The 25,773-nt window shown below is 58.7% G+C and overlaps 2 protein-coding genes across 4 annotated transcripts in view; one reads left to right on the top strand and one right to left on the bottom strand.

The window, feature by feature from the left end:
- SCYL1 (SCY1 like pseudokinase 1) overlaps positions 1-8,458 on the top strand; it is an 11,496-nt gene extending 3,038 nt beyond the window's left edge. Inside the window, exons 7-18 of one of the 2 annotated variants that reach the window (XM_081062203.1) lie at positions 1,285-1,443; positions 2,305-2,412; positions 3,183-3,296; positions 4,970-5,125; positions 5,683-5,871; positions 5,992-6,067; positions 6,351-6,515; positions 6,737-6,879; positions 7,537-7,608; positions 7,701-7,913; positions 8,009-8,063; positions 8,191-8,458. In XM_081062203.1, coding sequence (XP_080918329.1) covers positions 1,285-1,443; positions 2,305-2,412; positions 3,183-3,296; positions 4,970-5,125; positions 5,683-5,871; positions 5,992-6,067; positions 6,351-6,515; positions 6,737-6,879; positions 7,537-7,608; positions 7,701-7,913; positions 8,009-8,063; positions 8,191-8,315 — 1,575 coding nt within the window. In that variant the 3' untranslated portion in view covers positions 8,316-8,458. The remainder of the gene's footprint in view (positions 1-1,284; positions 1,444-2,304; positions 2,413-3,182; positions 3,297-4,969; positions 5,126-5,682; positions 5,872-5,991; positions 6,068-6,350; positions 6,516-6,736; positions 6,880-7,536; positions 7,609-7,700; positions 7,914-8,008; positions 8,064-8,190) is intronic. The other variant, XM_081062204.1, reaches the window with a different exon arrangement.
- On the bottom strand, positions 8,309-25,773 carry LTBP3 (latent transforming growth factor beta binding protein 3). Of its 2 annotated transcripts, none has more exons than XM_081062198.1 (28): positions 25,316-25,773; positions 21,958-22,287; positions 21,612-21,814; positions 21,326-21,431; positions 21,038-21,130; positions 20,739-20,861; positions 20,097-20,255; positions 19,823-20,008; positions 19,215-19,231; positions 19,066-19,138; positions 18,790-18,876; positions 16,878-17,003; positions 16,662-16,793; positions 16,409-16,537; positions 16,047-16,169; positions 15,660-15,782; positions 12,791-12,913; positions 12,426-12,545; positions 11,360-11,488; positions 10,885-11,052; positions 10,619-10,702; positions 10,241-10,369; positions 10,011-10,148; positions 9,781-9,921; positions 9,472-9,633; positions 9,300-9,380; positions 9,085-9,216; positions 8,309-8,973 (listed from the first exon to the last, which is right to left on the bottom strand). In XM_081062198.1, the coding sequence occupies exons 1-28, from the start codon at positions 25,635-25,637 to the stop codon at positions 8,822-8,824; spliced, it is 3,891 nt and encodes a 1,296-aa protein (XP_080918324.1). In that variant the 5' UTR covers positions 25,638-25,773; the 3' UTR covers positions 8,309-8,821. The 2 variants fall into 2 exon arrangements, with proteins under 2 accessions (XP_080918324.1, XP_080918325.1); XM_081062199.1 differs by having other exon boundaries at positions 8,560-8,973; positions 9,085-9,213.

Raw genomic sequence — 25,773 nt, 5'->3', positions numbered from 1 at the left:
TAGGCTGTTTCTGTAAAGTTGCAAGAGAATGCAGGAGGGCAATGTCCAGGGAGCCTCTCTTCCTGTCATTGGATGGAGACAACCCAGCTGTGACTCTCTCAATGTGTGACCTTGGATGTGGTTTGGCTTTTCTCTGGGCCTTGGCTCCCCCTGAGCCCTGCTGTCAGAGCACTGAGCCTGTCTCCCATGTTGGATTGAGCCACTCAAGAACCAACGAGGTCCCCCTCCTCCCCAGCCGGAGGCCGCCTCTTCTGGGCTAGGCCGCAGCTGTGGATGTGAGGATACAGCAGAGAGCACAGGAACCTTGGCATCACACTGGACTGAGTTAGAATCCCTTCCTGGCCACTCTTGGCAGGTGACCTTGAGCCTCAGCCTCCCTGTCTGTAAATGGAATGACAACACCTCTTCACAGGGTGTAGCAGAGGTGCCAGACCACTGAGTCAAACCCTCCCCTGACCACTTCTTAGCTGTGTGACTTGGGACAAGCTCCTTGCCCTCTCTGTGCCTCACGGTCCTTGTTGCATTAAATGTGTATTACATTGGTACCTACTTCATGAAGCTGAGGATTATTTAATCTGTGTAAAGATTTTACCATGTAACCCTGCCTGGCGCGTAGTCCTCAGGATATGTGAGTTGTGGGTATTATGACCTCTGAGAGGTTAGGAGGACCAAAGGAGACTTTGAGTTGACAATCTGGTCGGTTTGGGCCTAGTGAGTAGTTTGGGCCCTGCTGTCCCACAGCCTGCCGTGAATCCCACCCAGTATGGGGTTGCAGGTGTGCCTGACCTGGCCAGGGCCAGGAGAAAAGTGCAAGCCCCTTCACCTCTCTGAGCCTCAGTTTCCTCATCTGTGTGATGAGGTTAGTGGTACTCACATTTTGGGTTGTCTTGAGGAATAGAGGTAATGCTGATAGAGGGCCTGATCCCCCTGGTAGCTGCTTCCCTAGCAACAGGTCAGGTGGCAGTGATGAGAATGACACTCCCCACCTGACTGAGCACCTATGGTGTGCTGGGCACTGCTGGCAGCTGTCATGTGCCTCTTCTGGTTGAATCCTGAGTACAACGTTGGGAAGTAGTGTAGTCACCATCCCAATTTACAGATGCAGAAACTTGCCCAAGGTCACAAGGCTGATAGATGGGAGAGTTGGGATTTCAACCCAGGCCGTTGGGCTCATAAGCTTAAGTTCTCCTTCAGGCTGGGGTGACCCCTGTCCTTGCCTGTGGTTGGGTAGGGTCGTGACCAGGCTGATTTCCTCTTCCTCGTATCCTGCCCTCGCTCCCCCAGATCAAAGAGCCAGCTGAGAAGCAAAAGTTCTTCCAGGAGCTGAGCAAGAGCCTAGACTCCTTCCCTGAGGATTTCTGCCGGCACAAAGTGCTACCCCAGCTGCTGACTGCCTTCGAGTTTGGCAATGCAGGGGCCGTGGTCCTCACACCCCTCTTCAAGGTGAGCAGGGCCTGGGCCTCAGTGAGGGGAGACGAGCAAGGTTGGGAGCCCCAGGAACTGTGGGAGCCAGCCAGCCCTGTGGAACCATCCTGGGGAGGGGCAGCCTGGTGAGGGCAGACCCAAGCCCACATGAGAACTTGGCTTTCTGCCGACACCCTGGTGGTTTAGCCAGCCAGGGCCACCTGACCAGTTGTCAGGAGGCTGGGGGGACCACTTGTCCTTGGAGAAGGGAAACCCTCTACCTCCAAATTTCTTATTCCAAAGGCCCCTTGTTTCCGATCCCTCAGCCCTTCCTCCATTTCCCCCAGACAGCCCTCCTGGACTGCCCTGTGTTCCCATCCCAGTTCTCAGGAACCAGGGGATCACCTGCTCACCACCTCACTTTCCATCCTTGGCCCCTGACCACTTGGCACTCAGCTTTCCTGGCTGAGGAATCCTAGGGGATTCCTCAGACCCCAGTCCACCCTTACCTGGGTATCTGCCATTCCCCTTCTGCCCACCCTGGACTTAGTATGGGGAAGTGGAGAAGACAGCAAGCAAATCCTGTATCACTGGGAACCCCCAGAAAGCGTAGGCAGAATTCTGTGCCTGTGTGTGCATGTGGCAGTGGCCGCCTGATTATAGGAGAGATGTGGCGCCTTTGTCAGCCTCCTGAGCGAGGCTTGACCCAAACAGGTGAAGGGCAGGGCTAGCTAAGCTGGAGTATGGCGCAGGGGCTGCTGAGGAAGTGCCTGTGCCCCCCCCCACCACCCCGTTCCCACCCTGGGAGATCAGCAGGGAGCCTGGGGAGCTTAAATGAGCCCAGTGGCTTCGCTCATCCTGTGGTTATAGCTGAGCCCCTCTTCCTGCTCCTCCTCTCAGGTGGGCAAGTTCCTCAGCGCCGAGGAGTATCAGCAGAAGATCATCCCCGTTGTGGTCAAGATGTTCTCGTCCACCGACCGGGCCATGCGCATCCGCCTCCTACAGCAGGTAGGGGCCCCGGCCAGGCCCTGACCCCTCCACGCCACCCAGCCCCCACTCTGGCTACTGGAGAGGCCCTTATCCCAGCACCAACCCTGGGCAGGTGGCTGGAGCCCCTGCCCTGACACCCAACCCCCTGCCCAAACATACACACAGGTAAGGGACCAGTGAGGACGAGCTCTCAGGAAATGGAGATAATCACAGGGCTCACTGGCAGCTTTGGGAATGCCCAGCCTGCCCAGGCTACAGGCTCAAATACCCCTCAATCTCCTGGCTTAGCTACTCTAGAGTGGGGATGGTGTCTCTCCTGCCAACCCCAAGGCAGCTGGGAGCATCAGACAGGACCGATGGGATCGAGGGTGGGGGCCCCTTACGAGCCAGGAAGTATCTAGTGTCTCCCAGGTATCATTCCCTCTCCAACTGCCAAATGCAGCAGCCCTCCTCATGACACTTGTCTGGGCAGGGGTGATGCCCCCTTCTTCCAGAAGAGGCCATGGAGGGTCTGAGAGGGGGCGTGACACAGTCGGCCTGCTGAGCAGGGCCAGAGGCCAAACCCTCCGTTCCCAGTCCCCAGCTCTTCCCAGCACCCTCCTGACCTATTCTAACCCCTCCGTGCGGGCTTGAGGCCAGACAGAGGCCAAATGCATGGTGGGGGCTCAGGAGACTGGCCTGGCCAGCCAGTGCCTGCCAGGTAGGAAAATTAAGCCACAAATGGTCCCACGGTGTGGTGGGGGGTGGAGGGGCTGACTGACTTTTCACACCCCACACCTGGGCCACAGATGGAGCAGTTCATCCAATACCTTGATGAGCCAACAGTCAACACCCAGATTTTTCCCCACGTCGTGCATGGCTTCCTGGACACCAACCCTGCCATCCGGGAGCAGACTGTCAAGGTGGGTGTGGCCAGGCCCAGAGTGGCCACCCCTGGTTTTCCAAGGGTTGGAGGGGTCTTACGGTAACCAGGACACAGAAGTGTTGGTTGACCTCTGTCGGTGAGCAGGTTGTGGGAAGGGCAGGAACCATCCTGCATATGGGTCCAGGCTGCAAGTGGGTGCGGCTCAGCAGCTGGTGGGGGAGCAGACACTGGCTGAGCCCCTCTCTGGGATGCAGTATGCATAGACCGACCAAGCTCCCTGCTCTCCCAGAGCTTCTTTTGAGGGGACAGGGAGTGGGTTTGGCAGACAATAAACAGAATTAGAAAATGTGTATTATGTTAGAAAGAGAGAGAGTGTGAAGAGAAGGGTTTCCTGTTTTAGAAGCAGTGATGAGGGAAGACCTTGCTGATGAGGTGTCACGTAAGGAACAGAGGTGACGGATTGAGCTACATGGAGATGTAGAGGAAATGTGCTCCTTGCAGAAGGAACAAACAGCATGTACAAAGGTCCTGAGACTGGCCTGTGCCCGAAGTGTAGAAGTAGCAACAAGAGGGTTAGTATGGTTGAAAGGGCATGGGTGTGGGAGGTGGAGTCTGAGAGGTAATGGTGAGGTTGGGGGTCGAGGCCTCGTAGGCTGTGGCAGGGACCTGACGCATTTGCTGGGAGCCACTGGGGAGTGAGCTGACCACTGACCTGGTCTGACTTGTTTTTAAAGAATCGCTGTGTTGCTGTGTGGAGAATTGGCTCTCAGATCAGGGTGGAAGCTGGGATACTGTTAGGGGCTGTCGTAGTAGCCCAGGTGAGAGGTGACAGTGGCTCACATGTGCGTGGTAGCAGCAGGTGGAGAGAAGGGGCCACATTCCGAAGGTGAAGCCAACAGTATTCGCTGCTGGATAGATATGGAATCAAGGGGGTTTCTGCAGCTTCTAGCCCGAGCCACTGGAAGCTTAAGTAGCTGTTTACTGAGAAGACGGAAGAAGGTGTGCGGGAGGAGTTGGGGCCAGTCCTTGCCATGTCTGTTAGACAGCCAGGTGGAGATGTTGGGGCTGGTTGTGTGTGTGCAGGTTAGGGAAGGAGTCGGGGCTAGAGGTGCATATCTGGGTGTTGTCAGCTAACGGGCATGCCAAGCCATGGAAGGGGCGAGATCACCTAGGGTGAGGTATGAAAGAGAAGGGGCCTGAGGAGTAACTCGGGGGGTCTGAACAGTAAGAGCTCAGCAAAAGGAGACAGAAAGGGCAGCCAGCGAGGTCAGAGGAGAACCCGGAGACGGTGGTGTCCTGGTAGACGAGGAACTGAAGTTTCAAGGAGGGAGAGCTCGGGAATGTCAGCTGCTGAGGGCTCAAGTTTGGTGAGGATGGAGAATTGGCCATTGGATTTATCAACGTGGATGTCACTGCGGACCTCAACCCAAGCCAACTGGTAGAGAGTGTGTGGGGGCTGAAATCTGAGTAGAGTGCACGCAACAGAGAGCAGATGAGAGAGACGGGAGGCAGTGCAGACACACTTCGGAGGTTTTGCTGTTAAGGAGATAGAGAAACGGGGGTCCCCTTCCTCCGCATTCTGGGTAGAGACCAAGACCGTGTTCAGAGGTAGGTGTGGGAGGGCTTTGGCGGGTGTCCTCGGCACCCTCCCAGGCGGCCACTCCTGCGTGTGGCCCTTGGCCCACAGTTTCCACTGTCCCCGCCCTGCAGTCCATGCTGCTCCTGGCCCCGAAGCTGAACGAGGCCAACCTTAACGTGGAGCTGATGAAGCACTTCGCACGGCTGCAGGCCAAGGACGAGCAGGGCCCCATCCGCTGCAACACCACCGTCTGCCTGGGCAAAATCGGCTCCTACCTCAGTGCCAGCGTGAGTGCCCCACACAGGTGCTCGCCCTTCTGTCACTGCTACAGAACCACGGCCTCCTCCAGGGCCAGACCTCCTTGTGTGTGGGCCGTTGTCCTCCCCGAGACCTAGGCTGGGGGCACTCCCAACCCCAGTGTCTGAGGGGTGGATGAGTGGCACCAGGTGACACAGCCAGTAGCTGGGAACTGAACCCAGGATGGCTCGAGCCCACGGTGTGTGTATCCTCTCAGCCAACATTTGTACATTCTGACGCCTGCAGTGCCCAGAAAGTAAACAGGAATGAGTGAATTGGGTCAGTGGGACAGATGGGAGGGGAGGCACAGGCCCCAGCCCCAGGGCAGCTGCTGCTCTGTCCCTACCACTGTGAGGCAGCGTGAGCCCAGTCATCTGGGACGAAGCCAAGATCCAGAGTTTCCAGTCCATTCTCCCCCTTTGATAGTGATTAACACATTTTTCAGACTTGGGGGGCCCTGGCCTCTGCTCTGGGAAGTGAGGAGTGGCAGTTCTGGGCCCCAGGACTGAGCCAACATTCAGGAGCCCTCTCCCCTGCCCCACCCCAGACCAGACACAGGGTCCTCACCTCTGCCTTCAGCCGGGCCACTAAGGACCCATTTGCACCATCCCGGGTCGCGGGCGTCCTGGGCTTCGCTGCCACCCATAACCTCTATTCAATGAGTGACTGCGCCCAGAAGATCCTGCCTGTGCTCTGTGCCCTCACAGTGGATCCTGAGAAATCGGTGCGGGACCAGGTGAGGCACAGCTGGGGCCTGGCCCGGGAGCTGGGGCACTAGGGGATGCAGGGCCCACACTGGCCTGGCGGGCTCCCAGGAGCCCTGGAGGCCCCAGCTCTGCGCCTTGCTATCCCACAGGCCTTCAAAGCCATCCGAAGCTTCCTGTCCAAACTGGAGTCCGTGTCAGAGGACCCCACCCAGCTGGCCGAAGTGGGTGAGTGGCTCACATTCACGTTCCCTCTTCCTTCTGCCACATCCTTCCTTGACCGTCACCTGTCGTGGACCTCTTCCACCTCACTGGAGTATCTGAAAGCTGGAAGAACCCCAGAGATCAGACTTGACACCACCCGTACCCCCCATCTTATAGCTGGGAGAACGCAGGCCTGGAGAAGGGGGCTCACTACAGGCTGCTCTGTTTCGGTTCTTGCCGTCCTATCACCTTCCCCATGGATGCCTGAGGTGTCTTATACCTGTCTCTCTCCCCGGTCACTGCCTAGAAAAGGACGTCCATGCCGCCTCCAGTCCTGGAATGGGAGGAGCCGCAGCCAGCTGGGCAGGCTGGGCTGTGACAGGGGTCTCCTCACTCACCTCCAAGTTGATCCGTGCACACCCCACAGCTACCCCGGCTGAGACCAATGTCCCCCAGAGACCCGTGCCCGAGGGTGAGTGTCCCCAACTGGTTGAATCAGTGACTGAGGGCTTGGGGGTGCTGGCACTCAAGATCTGTTATGATAAGGCTCTCCCTGGAGTCATCATGGGGACATAGGGGATGGGATAGGTCTCATCCCCTCGTGAGCTCCGCCGGTGCCCCGCAACCTCTGCCCTGTTCCGAGACTTTCCTGGGAACCAGTGTGTGGGAACTCAGTGAGCCTCTGCTCCTCAGGACTTCCTGCCGCGGCGCCCACCCCTGTCCCTGCCACCCCCGTGACCTCAGGCCACTGGGAGACACAAGAGGAGGATAAGGACACAGCAGAGGACAGCAGTACTGCTGACAGATGGGATGACGAAGACTGGGGCAGCTTAGAGGTGAGTGGGCTGAGAGGGCCTCCCCAGGGACCTGAGCTCGTGTGGGCTTGGCGGGAGTCAGGCTTGCCCTCCCGACGTGCTGACAGGACAGCAAAGGGGTCCTGCTGAGGAGGCATCCTGAGGTGGCCATTTATACCAGAGCCGGCAGCTGAGCCCCCACTCAACTCCAGGGGCCCCTGGGAGCAGGCAGGTTGGGGCCGAGCACTGATCCTCCTCCCTTCCACTGTCTCCCTCTGCCACCTGCTCCAATGCCTCGCCAGCCCCAATGGTCAGCAAGGAAAGGCCACGCACAGGCCTAGAACCAGACTAGTCCTCCCTGGAGGCTGGGCTCAGGACTGGCTGAGGATGGAGTGGGGCTGTCCTGCAGGAAATGGGGCAAAGCTCTGGGCCCAATTTCCCCATCTGGCTGACAGCAGTCTCTGGCCCCCCGAGGCTGCGCAGAGGGGTGTGGAACTCTATATCGCATTCCTAGCCTCATGGAGGAGTGATGGTGGGCTAGGTTCAGCGGGTCCACTTTATAGATGGGAGGCAGGGCCTAAGGAGCAAATGAGATGGAAAGCAAAAGAAGGAAAGGGTGGAGCCCATGGCTGGGGCCTTCCTTGCCCTTGTGGGTGGGGGGTAGGGAGACTTATGGTCATGCTCTCCTTCCCACTGCAGCAGGAGGCTGAGTCTGTATTAGCCCAGCAGGACGACTGGAGTCCCGGGAGCCAAGCCAGCCGTGCTGGGCAGGTGAGCTGGGTGGGACAAGGGTGTGTGTATACATGGAAAGTGGGGCCTGTCCCCTCCCTCCCTGTCTGATGCTACCTCCCCCTTTTCTGCAGCCCATGAACCCCAACCACAAGTCCCCTGAGTCAGACTGGAGCGGCTGGGAAGCTGAGGGCTCATGGGAGCAGGGCTGGCAGGAGCCTAGCCCCCAGGAGCCACCCCCTGAGGGCACACGGCTGGCCAGCGAGTATAACTGGAGTGGACAGGAGCCCAGTGACAAAGGCGACCCCTTTGCTGCCCTGTCAGCACGTCGGGAGACTGGCACCCAGGTACTGGGCCCCAGTCCAGTGGGAGGGTACAAACCTGGGGTGGGCATGGGCTGGGAGCTGGCCTCCACTCCAGCAGCCCCTGCTTCCCTTTTCAGTCAAGACCCGACTCATGGGGCGATGACAACTGGGAGGGCCTAGAGACCGAGAACCGTAAGTGCTTCCCTGGGAGGGCTGATGACAAGGACATTCCCCATCCCATCCCTCCAGCAGGCATGGCTGGGAAGCTGAGACCAGGTCATCCTGATGCCCTCAGCCTACCTCCCCTTCCTGTTCCCAGGGCAGGTGAAGGCCGAGCTGGCCCGCAAGAAGCGCGAGGAGCGTCGGAAGGAGATGGAGGCCAAACGCGCTGAGAAGAAGGCAGCTAAGGGACCCATGAAGCTGGGGACTCGGAAGCTGGACTGAACCTTTGATGTGGGTGCTTCCCGGCCACGGAGAGCAGGCCCCGCAGATGTATTTATTATTGTACAAACCATGCGAGCCAGGCCGGCCCGGCCAGGCACATCTCATGTGTACATAATCAGAGCCACAATAAATTCTATTTCACACCCCCTGTGCTGGGCTCAGTTCAGCCCCTCGGAGAAGGCTGAGGTCTGGCTCTGCCCTGCGGAGTTTGCACCCACTATGGAGGTGAACATCAATTTGCCTTGAAAGCCAAGAGTAAAGAGGCACAGTCTGATTTATCAGTTTCTAGGAAACGCCCTCTGGGAGGAAGGACTGCAGCGCCCAGGAGACCCAATATCCGCTTGTAAACCAGGTGTAGCCCGGTGGGCATCTTCGGGACACGGGGCTCTGGAAGGGGCCTATGGGCCAGAAGAGGGCCTGGGTCGGAGCCCCGAGTCCTGGCAGAAGCGAGAGGCTGAGTTCGTCCCAGCGCTGGGTGATCACCAAGGTCCGGGCCCAGGGCGGTGTCAGCGGCGGCGCTGGGGCACGCAGGCCCCGTGTGGGCGGCTGCGCGCGTAGCCGTTTTTGCAGACGCAGCGGAAGGAACCGCTCGTGTTCACACAGCGCTCACTTTTGCACAGCAGCCCGCGCTGGTTCAGCTCTCTGCACTCGTCTATGTCTGGAGGTGGGGGTGGGGGTGACAGGTGTGGACTTAGCGACTGCGCCAGAGCCTTGCTTCTGATCCCGCAGGCCCCAGTCCCCACCGCGGATCGGTCCCCTTGGCGCTTACCCACGCAGCGTGCGCGGGAGGCGTCAAGTTGGAAACCGCCGGGACACTCGCACACAGCGCCACCTGGCCGCGGAACGCAGCGGCCGCTCACGCAGCGGCACTCGTCCGAATCCTCCTCGGAGCTATCCTCTTCTGAGCCGCCCGGGAGAACACAGACGTCATCACTGCCCCCAGCGACGGCCGCACTACACTCTGTCCCTTCCCACTACACTCACCTCTGGGGGGCTTCCCCAGCAGTAGGGGGCTTGAGTCCCAGAAGGAATTGCTCTCACTCTGCGACGTCGGGCACTGGGACCCTGGGAGGGGCCAGTCAGAGATCAGCGTGGTGGATGCACCGCGCTCCGCCCCCATACCCTCTCCGAGCCAACCCTTCCCTGGCCGGCTCACCCGCACCACGCGGCAGACACGGGCGGCACTGGGCGCCCCAACCACGGCCCTGGCGACAGCAGCAGTCCTCGAAGGTGAGGGTGGGCCCAGCCAGGGGGCCCGCGCACATGCCGTCCTCTCCGCGCTGGCCCCAGCACACATCCCGCCGCTCCGGGGCACGCTCTGCGGAGGGGGAGCCGGCGTCAGGGAGGAGCCCAAAGCAAGGACTGCCTGTCTGCGCTCCAACCCATCAGCACAGAGGCTGCACCCCCAGAACTCCATATGGCAGACAGGGCCCTGGAGTTGGCCCCGGATGACCCTTGCCCTCACCCGCCGGACTCTCGGGGAGCTGACAGTCGCGGCCGGAGGGCCCAGGCACCCAGGGCGGGCGGCACTCGCAGCGGTAGGAGCCCGGGAGGTTCACGCAGCGGCCAGGGCGGCAGGTCATTGGGTCCTGGCACTCGTCCACGTCTACGGGCAGGAGGATGGGGGGGGGGTCACAGCTCGGCCTGGGCCCCTGCCCTCCTCTTGTTTCCCCAGCCAGCAGGCCCTGGCCTCACCCATCTCCTCCGGACTCAGACACTGGCGCTGCGCTGGGCTGTACTCCGCCGGGGGCGTGCAGGCGCAGCGGTAGCCGCCGCGCGTGTTCTCACACACTCCGTTCCGGCAGTTGGATTCGTCCAAGCACTCGTCCACGTCTGGAGGAAAAGCACGATTGGGAGCAACCGGCCGGGAGTTGTGCGTGTCTCCCAGCCGCTTTCCCACGGCCGCCGGGGCCGACTGCACTCACCCACGCACTCCAGCAGGTTCCCGTCGTAGTAGAAGCCTTGCTTGCAATAGCACTCATAGCCTGGCTGCGTATTTACGCACTTGCCCTCCTTGCAGATTTCCGCCCCGAACAATATGCACTCGTCGATGTCTGCGGAGTGACAAATATTGGGCGCCCAGCTGCCTCTACCTGCAGGGCCACTGAGGTCCGACAAGCCCAGAACATGTGAGTGGGGGATTCGGCGGGACCCAAGCAAACTAAGTGGGAGAGGCTTTTCCTGCGGCGACTTGAGTGATGGGGGCGGGGCTCAGTTGGGAGGAGGAGCAGATGATGGACGCGTGGTCAGGGCAGGGTCGGGTTGGTCCAAACCTTGGTGGGCGGAGCCATGTAGGGACTTACCGCGGTGGGCGGGGATGCCGTAGTTGACAATGTTGTTGTCCTGGGTGTAGCCCTTCCCATCTGGGCAGAGGCTGTGGAACTCAGCTGCGAGGAGAGAGCGGGAAGGGAAGGAGGGAGGATTGAGCGTGTGCGTGCTGGCCGTCGGGCGCCGGTCAGAGCTCTCTGCCTCACTTCCCCACCTACCCAGGGGGGGCCATATCCCACAATGCATTTCCTAATGAAGAAACTGAGGCTCTGGGAAGGAAAAGGGCCTGCCGGCTGCTGACCTGAGCTGTAGACTGGGCAGGGATAGATCTCGCAGTGGTCTCCCCAGCCTGCCCCCAGTGAGCAGCAGCACTCCTGCTGGGTGACATTGGTGGCCAGTACACTGTCGCAGAACACCGTGTCATCGAAGTTAAGGTAGCACTCCTTCTTGTGGTGGGGCTGCTCCACCTCTGAGGAGAGGGGAGGGCAGCTCAGGATCCTGCAGACTGTCTCTGCCTGTCCACGCTGCCCACCAGCGGCATCCCTCTGGTCCCCCACATTGCCTGGCTCCCCAAAGCCACCTGGTGAAAGCCAAACTCCATCCTCAGTGTGGCATTCAGGGCCCTCCTGCCAGGTCTGGCCCGACAGGACTCTCCCAGGCAAAAGAGATTTCTTCCTGTTCCCAACATTCCAGAGGGTGGGACCAGGGTACATCTCCGAATCCCAGCTGCAGCTCAGGGGTTGTCTGGTCAGAGGAAGGAGCCCCGAGGCACTCACCCTCACATCCATGCTGGTCCTGGGTGAGCGTGAAACCCTCATCACAGACGCAGACATAGGAGCCCTGCAGGTTCTCGCAGGCCCCGTGGGGAAGGCACAGGCCTGGGTCCTGGCTGCACTCATCTATGTCTGCGGGGAGTGAGGGGAGCCGGAAGAGCTGCTCAGAGGGAAACAAGCCCCTTTCCTTGGGGGTGAGCCTCAAGGGCCGCACACAAGTTCAGAACCTGAATTTCCACTTTGATTTCAAAGTACATACAATGGGAAGTTCACTCGTGTTTGCCTGCATGTGGGTAGATGTGTGAACATAGGGAGACTATGAGTCCTAGAAGTGAATTTGCAATTATTGTGAGCAGGTCCACACTCACTTCATTAGTCTTCATAAAACCTTTAATGGCTCCCACTGGCAACAGAATGAAGTCCTAACTCTCAGCTGTGCGTTTGAGAACTTTTCAGTTTGGTCTCTCAATATCTGTAAGTCTCATCACCCTTTACTCTAAGCCACCAACAACCTCAATTCTGTTTAGGGCACAGGTCTACTCTCCCCTGAAAACAACCAGCTCCTTCCAGATCCCTGCACTTTGCAAATATTGTTCTTTGGGCCTGGAATACCATCCCATGCTTCTCTCTGCTTAGAGAACCTATTTATGCTTTAGGGTATCTATTTATGTTTCAAGTACAGATTCAATGTCACCTCTCCATTGCAATTAATCACTAGTCCAGACCTCTTTTGGCACCCAGCACCACGCACAGCAAGGATCACTTTACACATCAGCCCCCTAGCTGGGAGCCCTGGGTCATTGCTCCATTCCCAGTACACAGCATAAGCACCTAGCAAATAGTAGGATCTCAGTAAACTCTTGTTGGATGAATGCATATAAGGGTGAGTTGGCACATAGTAGACACCATGTCATTACGGTCGTTACTGTTACTGTTATTCTAGGTGAAAGAGTAGCAGGATGGCTGAGTGGATGGATAGATGGAAAGACAGACAGATCAACAGTGTGTCTAGGAGATTACTGCTCCCTGCCATTCCTCCTCAGAAGTTCATACCCAGTTCCCCCCATACCTTGGCACTTCCTGCCGCCTACCAGCCGGTGCCCCTGGGGACAGAGACATCGGTAGGAGCCATTGGTGTTGATGCAATCACCCCCAATGCAGGCTGCAGGGAAGTCACACTCATCAATGTCTGTATGGGATCAAAGAGGTGGAGAACCTCAGGGATTGACGCCCTCACACAGCCTGAGGTTGCCAAGGCTTCCCACAGAGCCCCAGGTGGGGCCCCCACCCCATGCTCCGTCATGGATCTGGATGGGGGCTGGACATGGAAGTTCCCAGCTTGTTTACAGGTAGCTCCTGGACTTGAGTCCTGGGCAGTGGAGGTCCTAGGGTAGGGAGGAACAGGTCAGCCCCCCAGCTCTAGGCCCCTCTTACCCTCGCAGCGGCTCCGGTCCCTTGACAGATGATAGCCAGAGAGGCATTGACACTGAAAAGAGCCCGGTGTGTTGGTGCAGATGCCATTGTCACACACGTCTCCAGACTCACACTCATCCACATCTGCAGGACACAGGGGTATCAGAGGGTCAGGATCAGGGTGTGTGTGGGGGGGTCTAGAACCTTTGCTACCTTTATCCCACTCCTGCCCATGCTTGGAACACAAGAACTGAGGCCAGTGGAGCTCAAGAGAAGCATGGGACCCTCACCCCCCTCCCGTGTGTCACACCATGCCCCGGTGACTAGGCCAGGTGCTGCCAGGAACCCTGGCTGTGTCTGATTCCAAAGAGCAGGCATTCCCCCCTTCATTCATCCTCGCCAAACAGGAGGCACCCTTCTGCATCCCCTCCCCGTACTGCCCTGGGCTTCCTTGCCTCAGCTTCTCTCACTTTCTGCTCTTACACCCACCTGCCATGGCTCTCTTCCCATGTAAATAAGCTCCCCTATGTCTTGGTCCTTCTCACAGAATAATTTCTTCTGCTTGTGCAGTAAAGGAACTTCGCTCCCTCCTGAGAATGCGCTTCTCTGATGTCTGATGTCAGCTTTCTGGTGGAAGCTGGTCGTTGCCCACACCCCAGGCCCCTTCCAAACCATGTTCTTCCTCAGAGGAGCCCTGGGCGCCCTCACCAGCCTCCATCTTCTCTGTCCTATTGCTGTCAGAACCTACCTTCCAATGCCTCTCCCTCTGCCTTTCTCCCCATTCTAGTTTTCAACATCCATGTGGTCAGCCAGGCCCAGCCTCTGACTGTACATTCCTTGATCTCCCAGTTTCCATGACCTTCACCTTCATGCCCGCCGCTCACTCTTGGGACAAGGGGCTGGGATCCGCCCTACGTTGGGCACGTCTCAGATGCTGCTTCCTTCCCACGGCATCAGCTGTTCTCAAGCCCCCTACTCCACCTTCTCTCGCAGGGGCCCCTGAACCCCTCTTTCCTCCTCAAGGTCTAGCAAAGTCAGAGCCATGGCCGGCCTCTAGGCCTCTGGATCCTGGGTGCTGGGTCCAGCTGGAGCCAGACACCAAGCTGATCACACTGGGCCATGGCCACTCACTCTAGCCGGCATCCTGGCCAGATAGAGCCTCAGTGTGTCTAGTGCCACCCTCTCCCCTCCTCTCAAGCCTTGACCTCTGACCAGTCCCTAAGGCAGTTCCAAACCTCGACTGTTCTCCTCAAGTCCCTACTCAACTCAGGCCCTTTACTTTATTGAGAGAATTATGGTGATCTTCAACCTCCTAAAAATCACTATCTACATCCATTCCCTTCTTGCTCCCCTTCTCCTGTCCAGAGCTCCTCTCCCAGCTGCCGTGTTGTCTCCTTGCCCACCTTCGTGGCATCTCCTCAGCCTACAGCCCTAACAGTGTCTCCAGCTCTCTCTTCCTCATGTGCTGCCTGCATCTCCTGGCTTCCCATCATGCCACAGAAGCCACCCTGCCAAGGCCACCAGGGACCTTATTTTACAAGAACCTCTCTATTGCATCGAGCTCATCCAGCTCTGCCCTGGAAGCCTCCCCTCCCCAGCTTCCCAGCTGGTGCTCCTGGGACCCTCCCAGCACTACTTCTCCCCCACCTCCCACTCCTATCCCCCTGCCTGCCACTTATGTGGCACTGTCCCCAAGGCTCTTCCAAGGCTCCCCTCACTGGACTCCTCCCCTTGGCTGAGCAGATGAACCCCAAAGTTCCACAGCGTCCACAGTCCACAGTTCTGGGCGGGCAGGTCTGGCCCAAGGCTTCCAACCTGTATGGTTCACCCTCTGCTGGCATGTCCAGCCAAGAGGCCCACAGGGGCCACCCACTCAACTTTTCCAACATGAAACCTAGTGTCTTCCTTCTCAAACACGCCCCCCTTTTGGGGACCCTATCCCAGTGAGTCACCCAAACCAGAAACCTGAAGGGTCCCTCACTCACCTCTCGCCCTCACCTGGACATCCAGTAACAAGGTAATTTTTCTCTAATACCACATCATTTTATGACCATCCAGAGGCCACTACTCATCGCATCCACCAGTATCTCTGTTCTGAGTCTCCCCAATAGACCTCCAGCCATTCTCCACACTTGGCATCAGGAAACTTTCTACAGCAACTGGTGGATCTTGTCCCCCTTCCCTTTAAAATGCTTCAGGTGCCTCATCACATCCTCAGGATGAAGCTCAGTCTCCTGGGGTTGTGCTTAGGGAACCCTCCAGGGATGGGGACATGCCCCTCACCAGCTAGCCTCAGCCCCCCCACCCCCTGCTAGTACCTTACAATTCCCAGCACACTCTGCGCTGTTTTGCACCTGAGTCTACCAGTGCTGAGCCCTCTGCCTTCTGTCCCTCTCACCTTTCTTTGCTTGGCTAATTCTTATTGATCTTTTAAGATAATTCAGGCTTCTGCTCCTCCCAGCCCTGCTGGGGTTTCCTAGGAGCAGCCAAATTCCATCCAGGCCCACAGCCCTGTGCTCTACAGTCTGTGTCTCCTGTTCCCCGGTTTTCGGAATCCCAGCCCCCAGCGGGCCTCTTGGCGCTTAAGACGTATTAGTGTAACAGAGACTACTAACCGCCCCTTCTTTTATATCTTTTTTTCCCTTCAAATTCAAGCAACGTGCTTTGCAAACGCAGCTGCAAGCCTTGCCTCCTAAGACTCTTCCTACACTGAAATTCTGGTGGCCCTTCCTGGGTCAGGTTCGCTGAGACAATGAGGGAATGGATCAGTGAACCGAGGGGTGAATTAGCTACCTCCTGCACACCCGTCTGAGAGACCGGGTGACCCGGTCCCCAGCTTGGGCGCATGAGTGGGTGGCGGGTGGCATTGCGGGGGAGGGCTGGAGCTCACCCAGGCAACTGCGGCCGTCTGGTGCTGGCGCGTAGCCCTGGGCACACGTGCAACGGAAGGAGCCTGGGAGGTTCTCACACCAGCCGGGCGAGCAGGGACTGCCCTCCGCACACTCGTTCACGTCTGTGGTGACGAAGGCTCATCTCGGACTCCGCCCCACTGCACAGTGCACTGTGCCGACGTGGGGAGTCCCCTCCTCCCGGGATGGGGGACCTCTATTCCCGGGAGGCCCCGCCCTCGAGACGACTCTCACGGCCAACATCTCTACCCTCGCCCTGTCCCACGTCGACTGGGCCCCATATTGGGGCCAACTCCGGGACCGGCCCTTTTTATTGGCCTCCGAAGTCCCGCCCTCTATCCTTTGCGGGACCCAGATCCCAGCCTCACCGCGGCAGGCCCCGCCCCCCTGGCTGCGGTAGCCAAGTTGACAGGCAATGCACTTGAAGCTCCCGGGTTTGTTCTCGCATTTGCCATCCGGGCAGGAGCTAGGGTCTCGGCATTCGTCGATGTCTGTTTAGGAGGGAGAAGGAGGACCCGTTTAGGGATAACGTGGCCAGCCAGGCACTCAGGGTCCTCGGCAGGGCCTCCCTCCATCACAGATCAGCAAGGCAAACCGGCCCTTCTGGGCTTCCGGACCCCAACCTCTGAGAGGCCCTGAGCTGGGCAGAGACAGTTCAGGTCCTCCGCCCCCACCCCAGGGCGAGGGACAGCTGAGGACCCCCCGGCGGTCTGCATCGCGTCTCCCGCACCTTCGCACACGGGTGGTCGGGAGGCTTTGAGCCGGTAGCCCGGGTAGCAGTTGCACTTGTAGTGACCAGGAAAGTTGATGCAGAAGCCGCCGTCGCCACACAGGTGGGGCTTGGCGCATTCGTTCAGGTCTGCGCGGGAGGAAGGGGGCGCGAACAGAGTGCAAGGGAGAGCGGAGGGATTCCGCGGGCGGTCAGGAGGAGAGACCCCCCATCCACTCAGCCCCGGCGCCGTACCCGCCCTGGCCTCGCTCACCCACGCAAGAGCGCCCCCCGGCGCCCACGTGCAGGCGGTAGCCGCGGTTGCAGTGGCAGTTGTAAGAGCCTCCGGTGTTCATGCAGATGCCCCTGCCGGTGCCGCACGGTTCAGCCTCGCACTCGTTCACGTCTGAGAAGGACGCGCCGTCAGGGAGACCTCAAAGCGGTCTCGCGAGCCAGGGCCGCCCCCGGGCCACCCACACGCCCCGCTCACCCACGCAGTAGTGGTGCTGCGGGTGCGACCGGTAGCCCGGGTTGCAGTGGCAGGAGTAGCCGGAGGGACCTTGGATGCACTCTCCGTGGCCACAGATGTTCTGGTTCAAGCGGCACTCATCTGTCTCTGCGGGCCAGGGGGCGAGAGTGGGGCGGTGGCAGGTCAGGGGGCAGGGCAGGAAGCACTCAGGGTCTGCCGTGTTCCCAGTGGAACCTTGATACCCACCTCTTTCCTAATGACCTGGATACCTGAGCCTGATCACACGGTGACCCTAGGTCCCTGTACACGCACACTCCATCCTAGGGTTTCCTACACCTCCATCCCAAACAATCCCAAACCATAACCCCAGGTGCCTGACATCCTCTCTCTCCAACTCCAGGGCACCTTGATACTCTCTCTCACTCACTATACCATGTCCCCAGTCATCTCAATATTTTAAACCCTGCAGCCTCAGCCACACCCAATTCCTCTAGCTCAGTGACCCCCAACCACCCTTGTCTCAGGGATCTGAGCCCCCCATTCCAGAATGGTTGATTTGCTTCCCCTCCCAAGGCAGGCAGGAACTGGTTTCCAGAGAATTGCGGTTTACCCCATGGTTGTTCATAGTTGGCCAGATCTAGGAATCCCCCTCACCCTCTTTGTCACCAGTCCCAGTACTTCCTGCCTCTGTCCTCTCCCTCTTTTTAGTCCCTCCCCTGCTCCGCCCCCCACCCCATGCAACAGGCCTTGATACTGAACTTTGCCCTACCCCTAACGCACCAGGCCAGTGAGCTTTTGCAGGTTGTTCTCTTTGCTTAGAGTGCTTCTCCCTAGGCATTCTTAACACCCCCTCCTCTGAGAAGCCTCCCCAGGTGCCTCTTCTTCCACATTCCCACAGCCCTCAGTGTTGTCACAGGGTTGTCCTAGTCCAGGCCTCCAGGCCAGCCACTTTCCACCTGATCCTTACCCTAAGAGCAAATCTAGCCTCTGGGTTTCAATCATGCTGGCGGCTCCCATGTGGCTTTGGAGTACACACAGACATGGGCTTCAATCTGGCTCAGCTGTGTGACCTGGGACAAGTTACTGAACGTCTCTGAGCCTCAGCTTTCTCATCGGAAAATGAGGCCAACTGTGCCCACTTCACAGAGGATGAGAAGGCTAAATGATATTTAGTATATAAAACTCTTTAGTCAGTGCCTGGCAGAGGGCAATTGCTCAGCCATAGCTAGCAATTATTATGATGCCTGAAACGCTACATACACTTCCCATAGCCTTTGGGATCAAACTCAAACCTCTTCACAAAGCTCCATGCACCAGCCCTTCCCTGATTCAGAAACACTGATCTGTGTGTGGTTTCTCCCTCTTCCACTAGTGTTTCATGTTTCCATGTCTTTGCCCAAACTTAGGAATGTTTTTTTCACCAATCTTCTCGTCTTTAATGTCTAACAATCTTTAAAGCCCTGTCAGAGCCTCCTCTCATTGCCACCCTACAAATGATCACAACCCTCAGACTTCCTTTCTTCTTCTCTGATTTATTTTTTCATAGCATTTATGAGACAGCCTAGATTTTTACTCGTTGATCTGTTTGTTGTCTGCCTACTCGGCAAGAACAGGGAATTTATGTCTGTTTTGCTTACTTCTGTATCCCCAGCAATTAAACAGTGCCTGGCACATAGTAGGTGCTCAATAAATGTTTGTTCAATGAATGAAGGAATAAATGCCTTCGGACTGGATTGACCACCATAATGCCCAGATCATTTGAGGGCGGAGTAGGGTCTCGGCTGCACAGCGAGGCATCCCTGGGGCCTGGCACACAGTAAGCCCTAGATAAACGTTTTCAATCCGGAAATGATTGGAGGGAGATAGGAGAGGAGAAAAACTAAGGTAGGGGGCGTGCCTTGCCCGGGGCGTGGCCTAAGTGGGCGGGTCTTACCTGTGACCTGAGTAGGGGCGATCTCTAACGGGGGCAAGTCCGGCAGGAACCAGCGCACAGTAGACGGCGAGGGCCGCGAGATCAGCTCTGGGAGCAGCGGCGCACACCCGTCAGGAGATGAGAAGGGTGGGAGCGCCGCCCCTCTCTCCGAAGGCAACAGCTGGGAACTTCACACCCAACTTCACCGCCCCCCGGTCCCCCCACCCCCTGCCTAGGCCGTGAACATCCCCCGCAGAGACAGCTCTTGAGGACTGGTCCCTACAGTGCCCATCTCACCGGGGTAAGGCCGGGCAGGAGATGTGGTGGCGGTTGGATGGCTTTGTTGTGCTGACTGCTCCTCAATCACTGGCTGCAGGTGACAGCAGCATGAGCCCTCTGTGTCTCCTTTACCTCCCTGTCCCTCCCGCTTGGGTTCTCATACTCACTGAGTCCGTGCTCACCCCTAAAAGGGAAAAAGATGGGGCTATTAAGTGTGGGGCTGGGAGAAGAGAGTCAAGTGTGGGATCAGCTGTTGCGTATTTGCAGTTAAGGTCTCTAAGAGTTCAACTGTCATGTCTCTGGGCCAAGTGTCAAGGGTTAGATACTGGGGTCAGGGAGTGTTTGCATCACTAGTCAGGGGAGCAGATATGGGGAGCAATGGTTGTTCAAGGTCTCGGGGTTATAGAACAAGGCTTAGGAGCTAATAGCTAGGGTCAAACCTCTGGGGTAAGGGTCAGATCTAGGGCCAGCATTTGGGTTAAATCGATGTCCTGGTCTGGAAATCAAAGGGCTCTGGCGCCAGAGGAATAGATCTGGAGGGCAATGTATGGTCAGATACTGTCGGTTAGGGGTTAAATCCTGGGGTTACAATCTTGGTTAGGGGTGAGAGGATTAGCTCTGGGGGTCAATGGTTAGGACAGGTATCAGGAGTTAGAGGTTAGACTCTGAGGTTATGTCTGGGGATCGGGGATCAAAGGGTCAGATCAGGGATCAAAGGATCAGTCATGTCTCTGGGCTCAGCATCTGTCAGAGAACAGAAAGGGTCAGGTCAGACCTCTCTCTTCCTCTGTGATCTCAGGTGGTGGCGCCCGGCTGGGGATCTCAGGGAGCTGCTGGGGCTTGGGTGGCCCATCAGGGTGCAGGAAAAGGGAAAAGTCACTTTCGCCCTGAATGGTGAGCGTCTGGTGGGAAGTGAGGATGTGGTACCCCTTTCCAGCGGGGCAGATCTCCTTGAAGGCAGCTGTGGCCAGAGCAAGGGGCAGAAAAGTGAGTGTTTCCTGGATTGGCACAGGGCCAGCCAGCCCCTAGGCCCCCACACCCAGGCTCACCAGTGCCATCAGCTGGGCAACGCTGGCACCTCGCACCCCAGGCCTTGCCAACACTGCAGCAGCAGAGCTGGCGGGTGAGGCGCGTGGTCAGCGGGTGCTGGCACTGGTGCTCAGGGCTGACCAGGCGGAAACATAGGCTCTTTTCCTCTGGCTTGTCCGCTGCAGGGACCAGTGATGGGCATGAGCATCTGGGCCTGAACACTGCCCACGTCCCTCCTCACAGTTGCTCTAGACCTTGTCTCTTTGTCCCAAATAACCCTTGATCCTCATGTGGCCCTTGACCCCATATGACCTTGAATTCATGTGACCCCTGAACTTGTGTTACACTGACCTCATGTGACCCATGATACCTCTGACCACTGACCCCACCCCTGATAGCTGCTCTAGACTTTACCGCTCCTACCCATCAAGTCTATGATCTCATATGACCTTGACTCCATATAGTCCCTGAGCCCACGTGACCTCTAACTCCAGATCCCTCTGACTCTTGATACTGCTGATCCTATCTACTCTACTCTTCCTCTTCCTACATCAACCTTTGATCCCACTCTGACCTCTGCAACCTCCAATCCTGCTGCTTGTATCCTTACCCCTCCTGCTCATGCCTTATGACCTCCCAGGGACCCAAGCCCTCAGTCTCACCAATGCACTGCGTGCGGGAGGGACCCAAGCTATGGCCAGGTGGGCAGACGCAGCGATAGGAGCCAGGGTTGTTGAGGCAGTCACCATGGCGACACATGCCGGGCATTGCGCACTCATTGATGTCTGTGGTAAGTGGGAGTTTGGTTCCTCTAGTCTGGGGCCATAGGGTGACAGCAAGCTGCTCCAAGAACCTCAGGGCCCTGCCCCAGCCCCGCCTCCTCCCTCACCCACCTGTGGGACCTCCCCCAGGGACAACTGGCCTGCCCCTCCAGCCCACAGAATCTCCTCGCTGGCCATACCCTGGCAGTGGGTGCTGTTGAGTCTCTTGTAGCCCTGAGGGCAGTCAGCGCCCACCTCACCACGTACAGGCCCTGGCTTCTGCACCCCTGTGTCTGCAGAGAGAGGACAGCATGACAGGGGAGGGCACTGGAGGGCCCTGCAGGGAGGAAAGGGAGGGCACAGGGAGGGGCAGAGTGGGATGTAGAGAGGAATTTGGTGGGCAGTGGGAAGCGCAGGCTGCACTAGGCTGGGAGGGGTGTGAACGGGTCCACCCTGCAGTAGGGATATCCCTGAACACAGGCACTCACACTGCAGCTGGGGGCACTTGTGGCACTTGCTCTGGCCCCAGGCGGTACCAATGCTCCCGCAACAGTCCTCTTGCTTGGTGAGGCCAGGGAGTGGATTGCTGCCACACTAGGGGAAGGAGCATGGACAGGATCACAGGGCACCCAGCCCCCACCGGACTTCCCTCCTGAGACCCTTTTCCTCCCTCTTCATCCCAGGGTCCTCAGTTTTGAGCAATCCCTGTGAGTTGGGACAGGCAACCCTGAGAGACCACCCTGCCGGTCCAGCCGGGACTATGGATTCACTTACAGGCTGCTTGGGCAGTGTGTCCTGGAAACAGCGGCCCAGAGGCTTCTGGGTGGGTGGCCGGGGGTGCTGGGGCTTGGGGTGCTGTAGCAGGTGCTGGGAGGGGGCTGGGCCTTCGGCATTCGGCCCCTCAATGCGGTGCACTTGGACGGAGGCATCAGGCGGGTGGTGGACACGCACATTCACCACGGGGGGTGGGGCCTGCACTGGGGGGCGGGGCACCATGGCCTCAGGACCGCCCCACACCAGGTGGCAGCGTGCAACTCCTGCAGGGCTGGCCTTTGCCCAGGTCCCTCCACCCTAGCACCCGCCCACGCCAGCCTCCCCGGGTCTGCCCGTGGCCCGGTACCTTCTGCTGAGATCTGTCCTGGCCCAAGGGGCACAAGGAAGGCTGCATGCTGGGCAGGGGGCCCCTCCCCGGGCCCCGGTGGATCCGCGATCACCTGGACCGCATAGATGGCGTGTTTGCTGGCCACAGACTCACTCTCCGGAGCCAGGGGCGACAGCGCACCTGTGGACAGGGCCCCGGCCCGGCCCAGCCCAGGGCCGGAACTGCCGGTGCCGCCGCCAGCTCCTCCGGCGGGCACCTGGCAGAAGCGACCCGTGAAGTCCGGGGGACACAAGCACTGGTTTCTGGAGGAGCACTGGCCGCCGTTCATGCAGGGCAGAGGGCACACCACTGGGGAGGGGAGGTGGATCAGGGCTAGGCCAACCCCCACCCCCAGCACCCAGGCCCAGTCCTCACCCACATCCTGTGTCCCCCCCTCCTTCCTACTTCCTTGCCACCCACTGACTGTTCTCCTTGGGAAGCTGGTTTTGGTAACACATCATACACACACAGAAGCTGACCTCTATGTTCCCCAACATCCTACCCATGTTGGCTTCTGGAGCTTCAAGTCTTGCACTTAAATCCTAGCTAGGAGGCCATTTGTCAACTGTTGGGCTCTAAGCAACTTCCTTCCTTCCCCTCCCTGTGCCTCAGTGTCCTCATCTGTGGGGATGTTGTCTATTAAATGAGGTAATACCTGTACAAATGCTTAGCCCAGTGCCTGGGACAGAAAGGGAATTTAATAAGTAGTAGCAAATGAGGATGATGGAATAGACTTTTCCTCCTCTGACTTTCCTCGGCCTTTCCTGGGAATGTGATCTCTACCTAGGACTTCCTCCTCTTCTAAATTCTCCCCGATTCAGGCCTCAGCCCTCTGGGCTCTTCCTCTCTCTCTCCTTTTGCCTTGCCATGTCAGGGCCCACACCTCACCACTGCCAAGAATGCCCACATCTGTAGCTACAGTCCCCCAAGTACTCTCTGGGGCACCTCTACCCAGGGGACACGACGAGAAATCAGCCTCTTGACTCCCCACCGCCTCTGACCTTCCACCACCAGGGATCCCTGCCTGCTCCCCCCCCACCGCCATCATTCATAACTGAGCCTCTAGGGTCCATGTCTCCTGCTCCCCTCCCTCCCTGCCCCCACTATTTCCGGCCTCTCTACTGTCTCATGCATCCATCTCCCCCATCCCTCTTGCCCTCTGCCCCTCCCCTTCCAGCCTCTCCAGCCTGTTCACATCCCAGCACCCCCCACCCTCTTCACCACCCCCCCCCCCCTTAGAAATCTGCCTCAGGCAAAGCCCTGGCGTTGTCACACTCCTGCTCATGGCTGGCTTCCTTGCAAGGACAGTTAAGGCTCTCCATGGCCCAGAACGAACCTTTCAGTCCATCCCCCTCTGCATTTTCCGTGTGCATCCCATTACCCAGGACTCATCTCTCTGCTACAAAGGAGCCACATCTTCTGTCTCCAGGGCTTTATTCATGCCATTCCCTCCACTTCTGAGCCCTGTTCCCCATCTCTACATATTCAAATCTTACCCCTCCAGTGTCAGCTTCTCCTCCTCACACCCCACCCACCCCTGTCCCCTCTCCTGAGTTATCACCCTTTGCCCCAGCTCTGCTTGAGTTGGTTATATGTCTGTCCGTCTCCCGTACCATAAAGGGTGCTTTGAAGGGGACGGCCAGGTCTGCCTCAGCTCTGGGTTCCAGAGGAGGGGCAGGGGGGATGACTGAGAGGCTGGGACCTCTGTCTTTGTGTCACATACACTCACACCTGACATCCAGCCTTGGGGCCCTGAGCTCACACAGCAGACCCAACCCCTCTTCTGCCTGCCCCGTGGCTGCCCTCACTTCCCACGATGGTAAGATGGGGGTGCTGCTCTCCTGGACACCTGAAGGACTTCAGAGGGACAGGCCACATCTGTGGCCATTAGGGCCTGGCTAACAGCATCCTAGCCTAGCCCATCCTGCTTGGTCTCTTGGGGCCAGGACTTTCAGGGCAGAAGGGGTGTGTCCTGGGCTGGGGGAGGCAGGATCTTCTTCCTGCCTCCCAGTGAGTCACCCATAGCGGTGAGGGTGACCTCTCAGTGACACCCGCCCACTGTGGCCTGGGCGCAGAGCCTGGGGGATGTGGGCAGCATAGATGGAGACAGCAGCCTGGGCAGGATGGCCAGGGGGCCTGGGAGGCCCTGCCTGTACACACTCACATGCACAGTCATCTTGGCACACACACACTCACAGACTAGTTCTGACACCAACACAGGCTCATATAAACACTCCCACAGTGACTGGAGACACACACCTAAGACAACAGCACAAGAAGTATGTACTTAATCTCATTGTGCCACTCCAAAGCCCATGCATACCTTTGTGTGTGCCATGCGTGCGCACACCCACACCCCCCCCCCACACACACACCCCTCATGAGAACTGTGAACGACATCCGTGGGGTTCCTTGGGTCTGTGAGGGTCTGTGAGTATAGGAATGCATAAGAATGCTGGTGCCATCCTGGGCCTGGCCTAATTACCCTGTCCAGGAGGGTAATTACTGCTGGGACACCTCCCTCCGCCTGCCCCAGAGGGCCCTGGGGGAGGAGAGCTGAGCCCCAGGCCTGGCTCTTTGAAGAGAGATGCAGGGAAAGGGATGGGTTCCAGGTGGAACTGGGGAGTCATAAGGGCTTGTTGGCGGGAGACTCTGAGGGCTTCTGAGGCAGAACCGTTGAGAGCTTAAGTCCCCTATAATGGCATAGATGGGACACCAGGAAAAGGAGGGGCTGAGGACCCTCACCAGCCTCTGCCTCGAGGCCTGCACCCCACTTGTCGGGCCTCCACACCCCTCCCCTCCCAGACCTTGCCAGTAACTAAGTCCCTCGCCCCCAGTCCTGACCTTAATGCTTCCTCCCAGAGAATGCAGGTGTCTACCCCTGGCGGGCCCAACTTTAGACATTTTTTAAGACTTTTCCTGTTTCTTCCAGTAAGTTTGTTTCTTGGGGGAATGTTTATTCCTTCTCTGAGACCTCTTGCCCACAGTTCACATTCCTCAAAGCCTCTGTGTGCTGACCTGGACTCCCTCTCAGAACCCAGCACCTTCCTAGAGGCCTGTGTCATCCCGGACCCCAGCAGTACCCTCACACCTTAGGCCTCAGCCCTAACCCAGAGCTGTACAGTCAGGGCAGCCATGCAGCCCTCCCAACTCTGGTCCCAGGATTCCAACCTCCCCAGCCCGCTGATGCCCTCCACCCCCAGGGTCCCAGGTCCCCAGAGCACTGCTCTCAGTACCCCTGGCCCCCAATGTTATATGGCCTACTCTGCCATGTATCCAGCATTTGTCCTGGTGCGGGCCTTCCCGGCTCCCCCAGCCCGTGACCCCTGGCCCTCACCCACGCGGAAGCCGGAGCCCGTGAGCGTGTCCGTGCTGTGGCCGTTCTCGCCGATGAGCGTCATGTTGGAGCCCTGCTGACAACTGTCCCGACACTGGCCCTTGAGGCAGGTCCGCTTGCAGATCACCGGCGCAAAGACCACCTTGAAGCGCTCGCGAGCCAGCGCCCCGCCCCCGCCGGCGCCCCGCTCGCCCGCCGGCCCCCCCTCGGCCCCTCCGCCCGGGCCCAGCAGCAGCAGCAACGCCAGCAGCCCTGCTGCCCCCGCCCCCGCCCCGCGCATCTCAGGGGCCAGGCCGCCAGCAGCCCCTCGGGGCCCGGGCATCCGGGGCCGCAGGACCCGGAGGGCGCTCCCGGGCGGGGGCTATGGTCCCGGCGCCCAAGGCAGGCAGCAAGCCAGGAGCCCCGGGAGAGGGTAGAGAGGGTCGCGAAGGCGAGGAACAGAGGAAGTTCGCAGGGAA

The sequence above is a fragment of the Rhinolophus hipposideros genome, assembly GCF_964194185.1.
Source record: "Rhinolophus hipposideros genome assembly, chromosome: 10".
NCBI classification, from domain to species: domain Eukaryota; kingdom Metazoa; phylum Chordata; class Mammalia; order Chiroptera; family Rhinolophidae; genus Rhinolophus; species Rhinolophus hipposideros.
This window is presented reverse-complemented; position numbering and strand designations above follow the sequence as displayed.

Coding starts and splice junctions, on each gene's coding strand:
- LTBP3 (XM_081062198.1), bottom strand. CDS start 25,637: ATGCCCGGGCCCCGAGGGGCTGCTGGCGGCCTGGCCCCTGAGATGCGC. Junction 16,794..16,877: donor GCAGCACCACTACTGCGTGG/GTGAGCGGGGCG, acceptor CGTCCTTCTCAG/ACGTGAACGAGTGCGAGGCT. Junction 16,170..16,408: donor CCGACCACCCGTGTGCGAAG/GTGCGGGAGACG, acceptor CCTCCTAAACAG/ACATCGACGAATGCCGAGAC.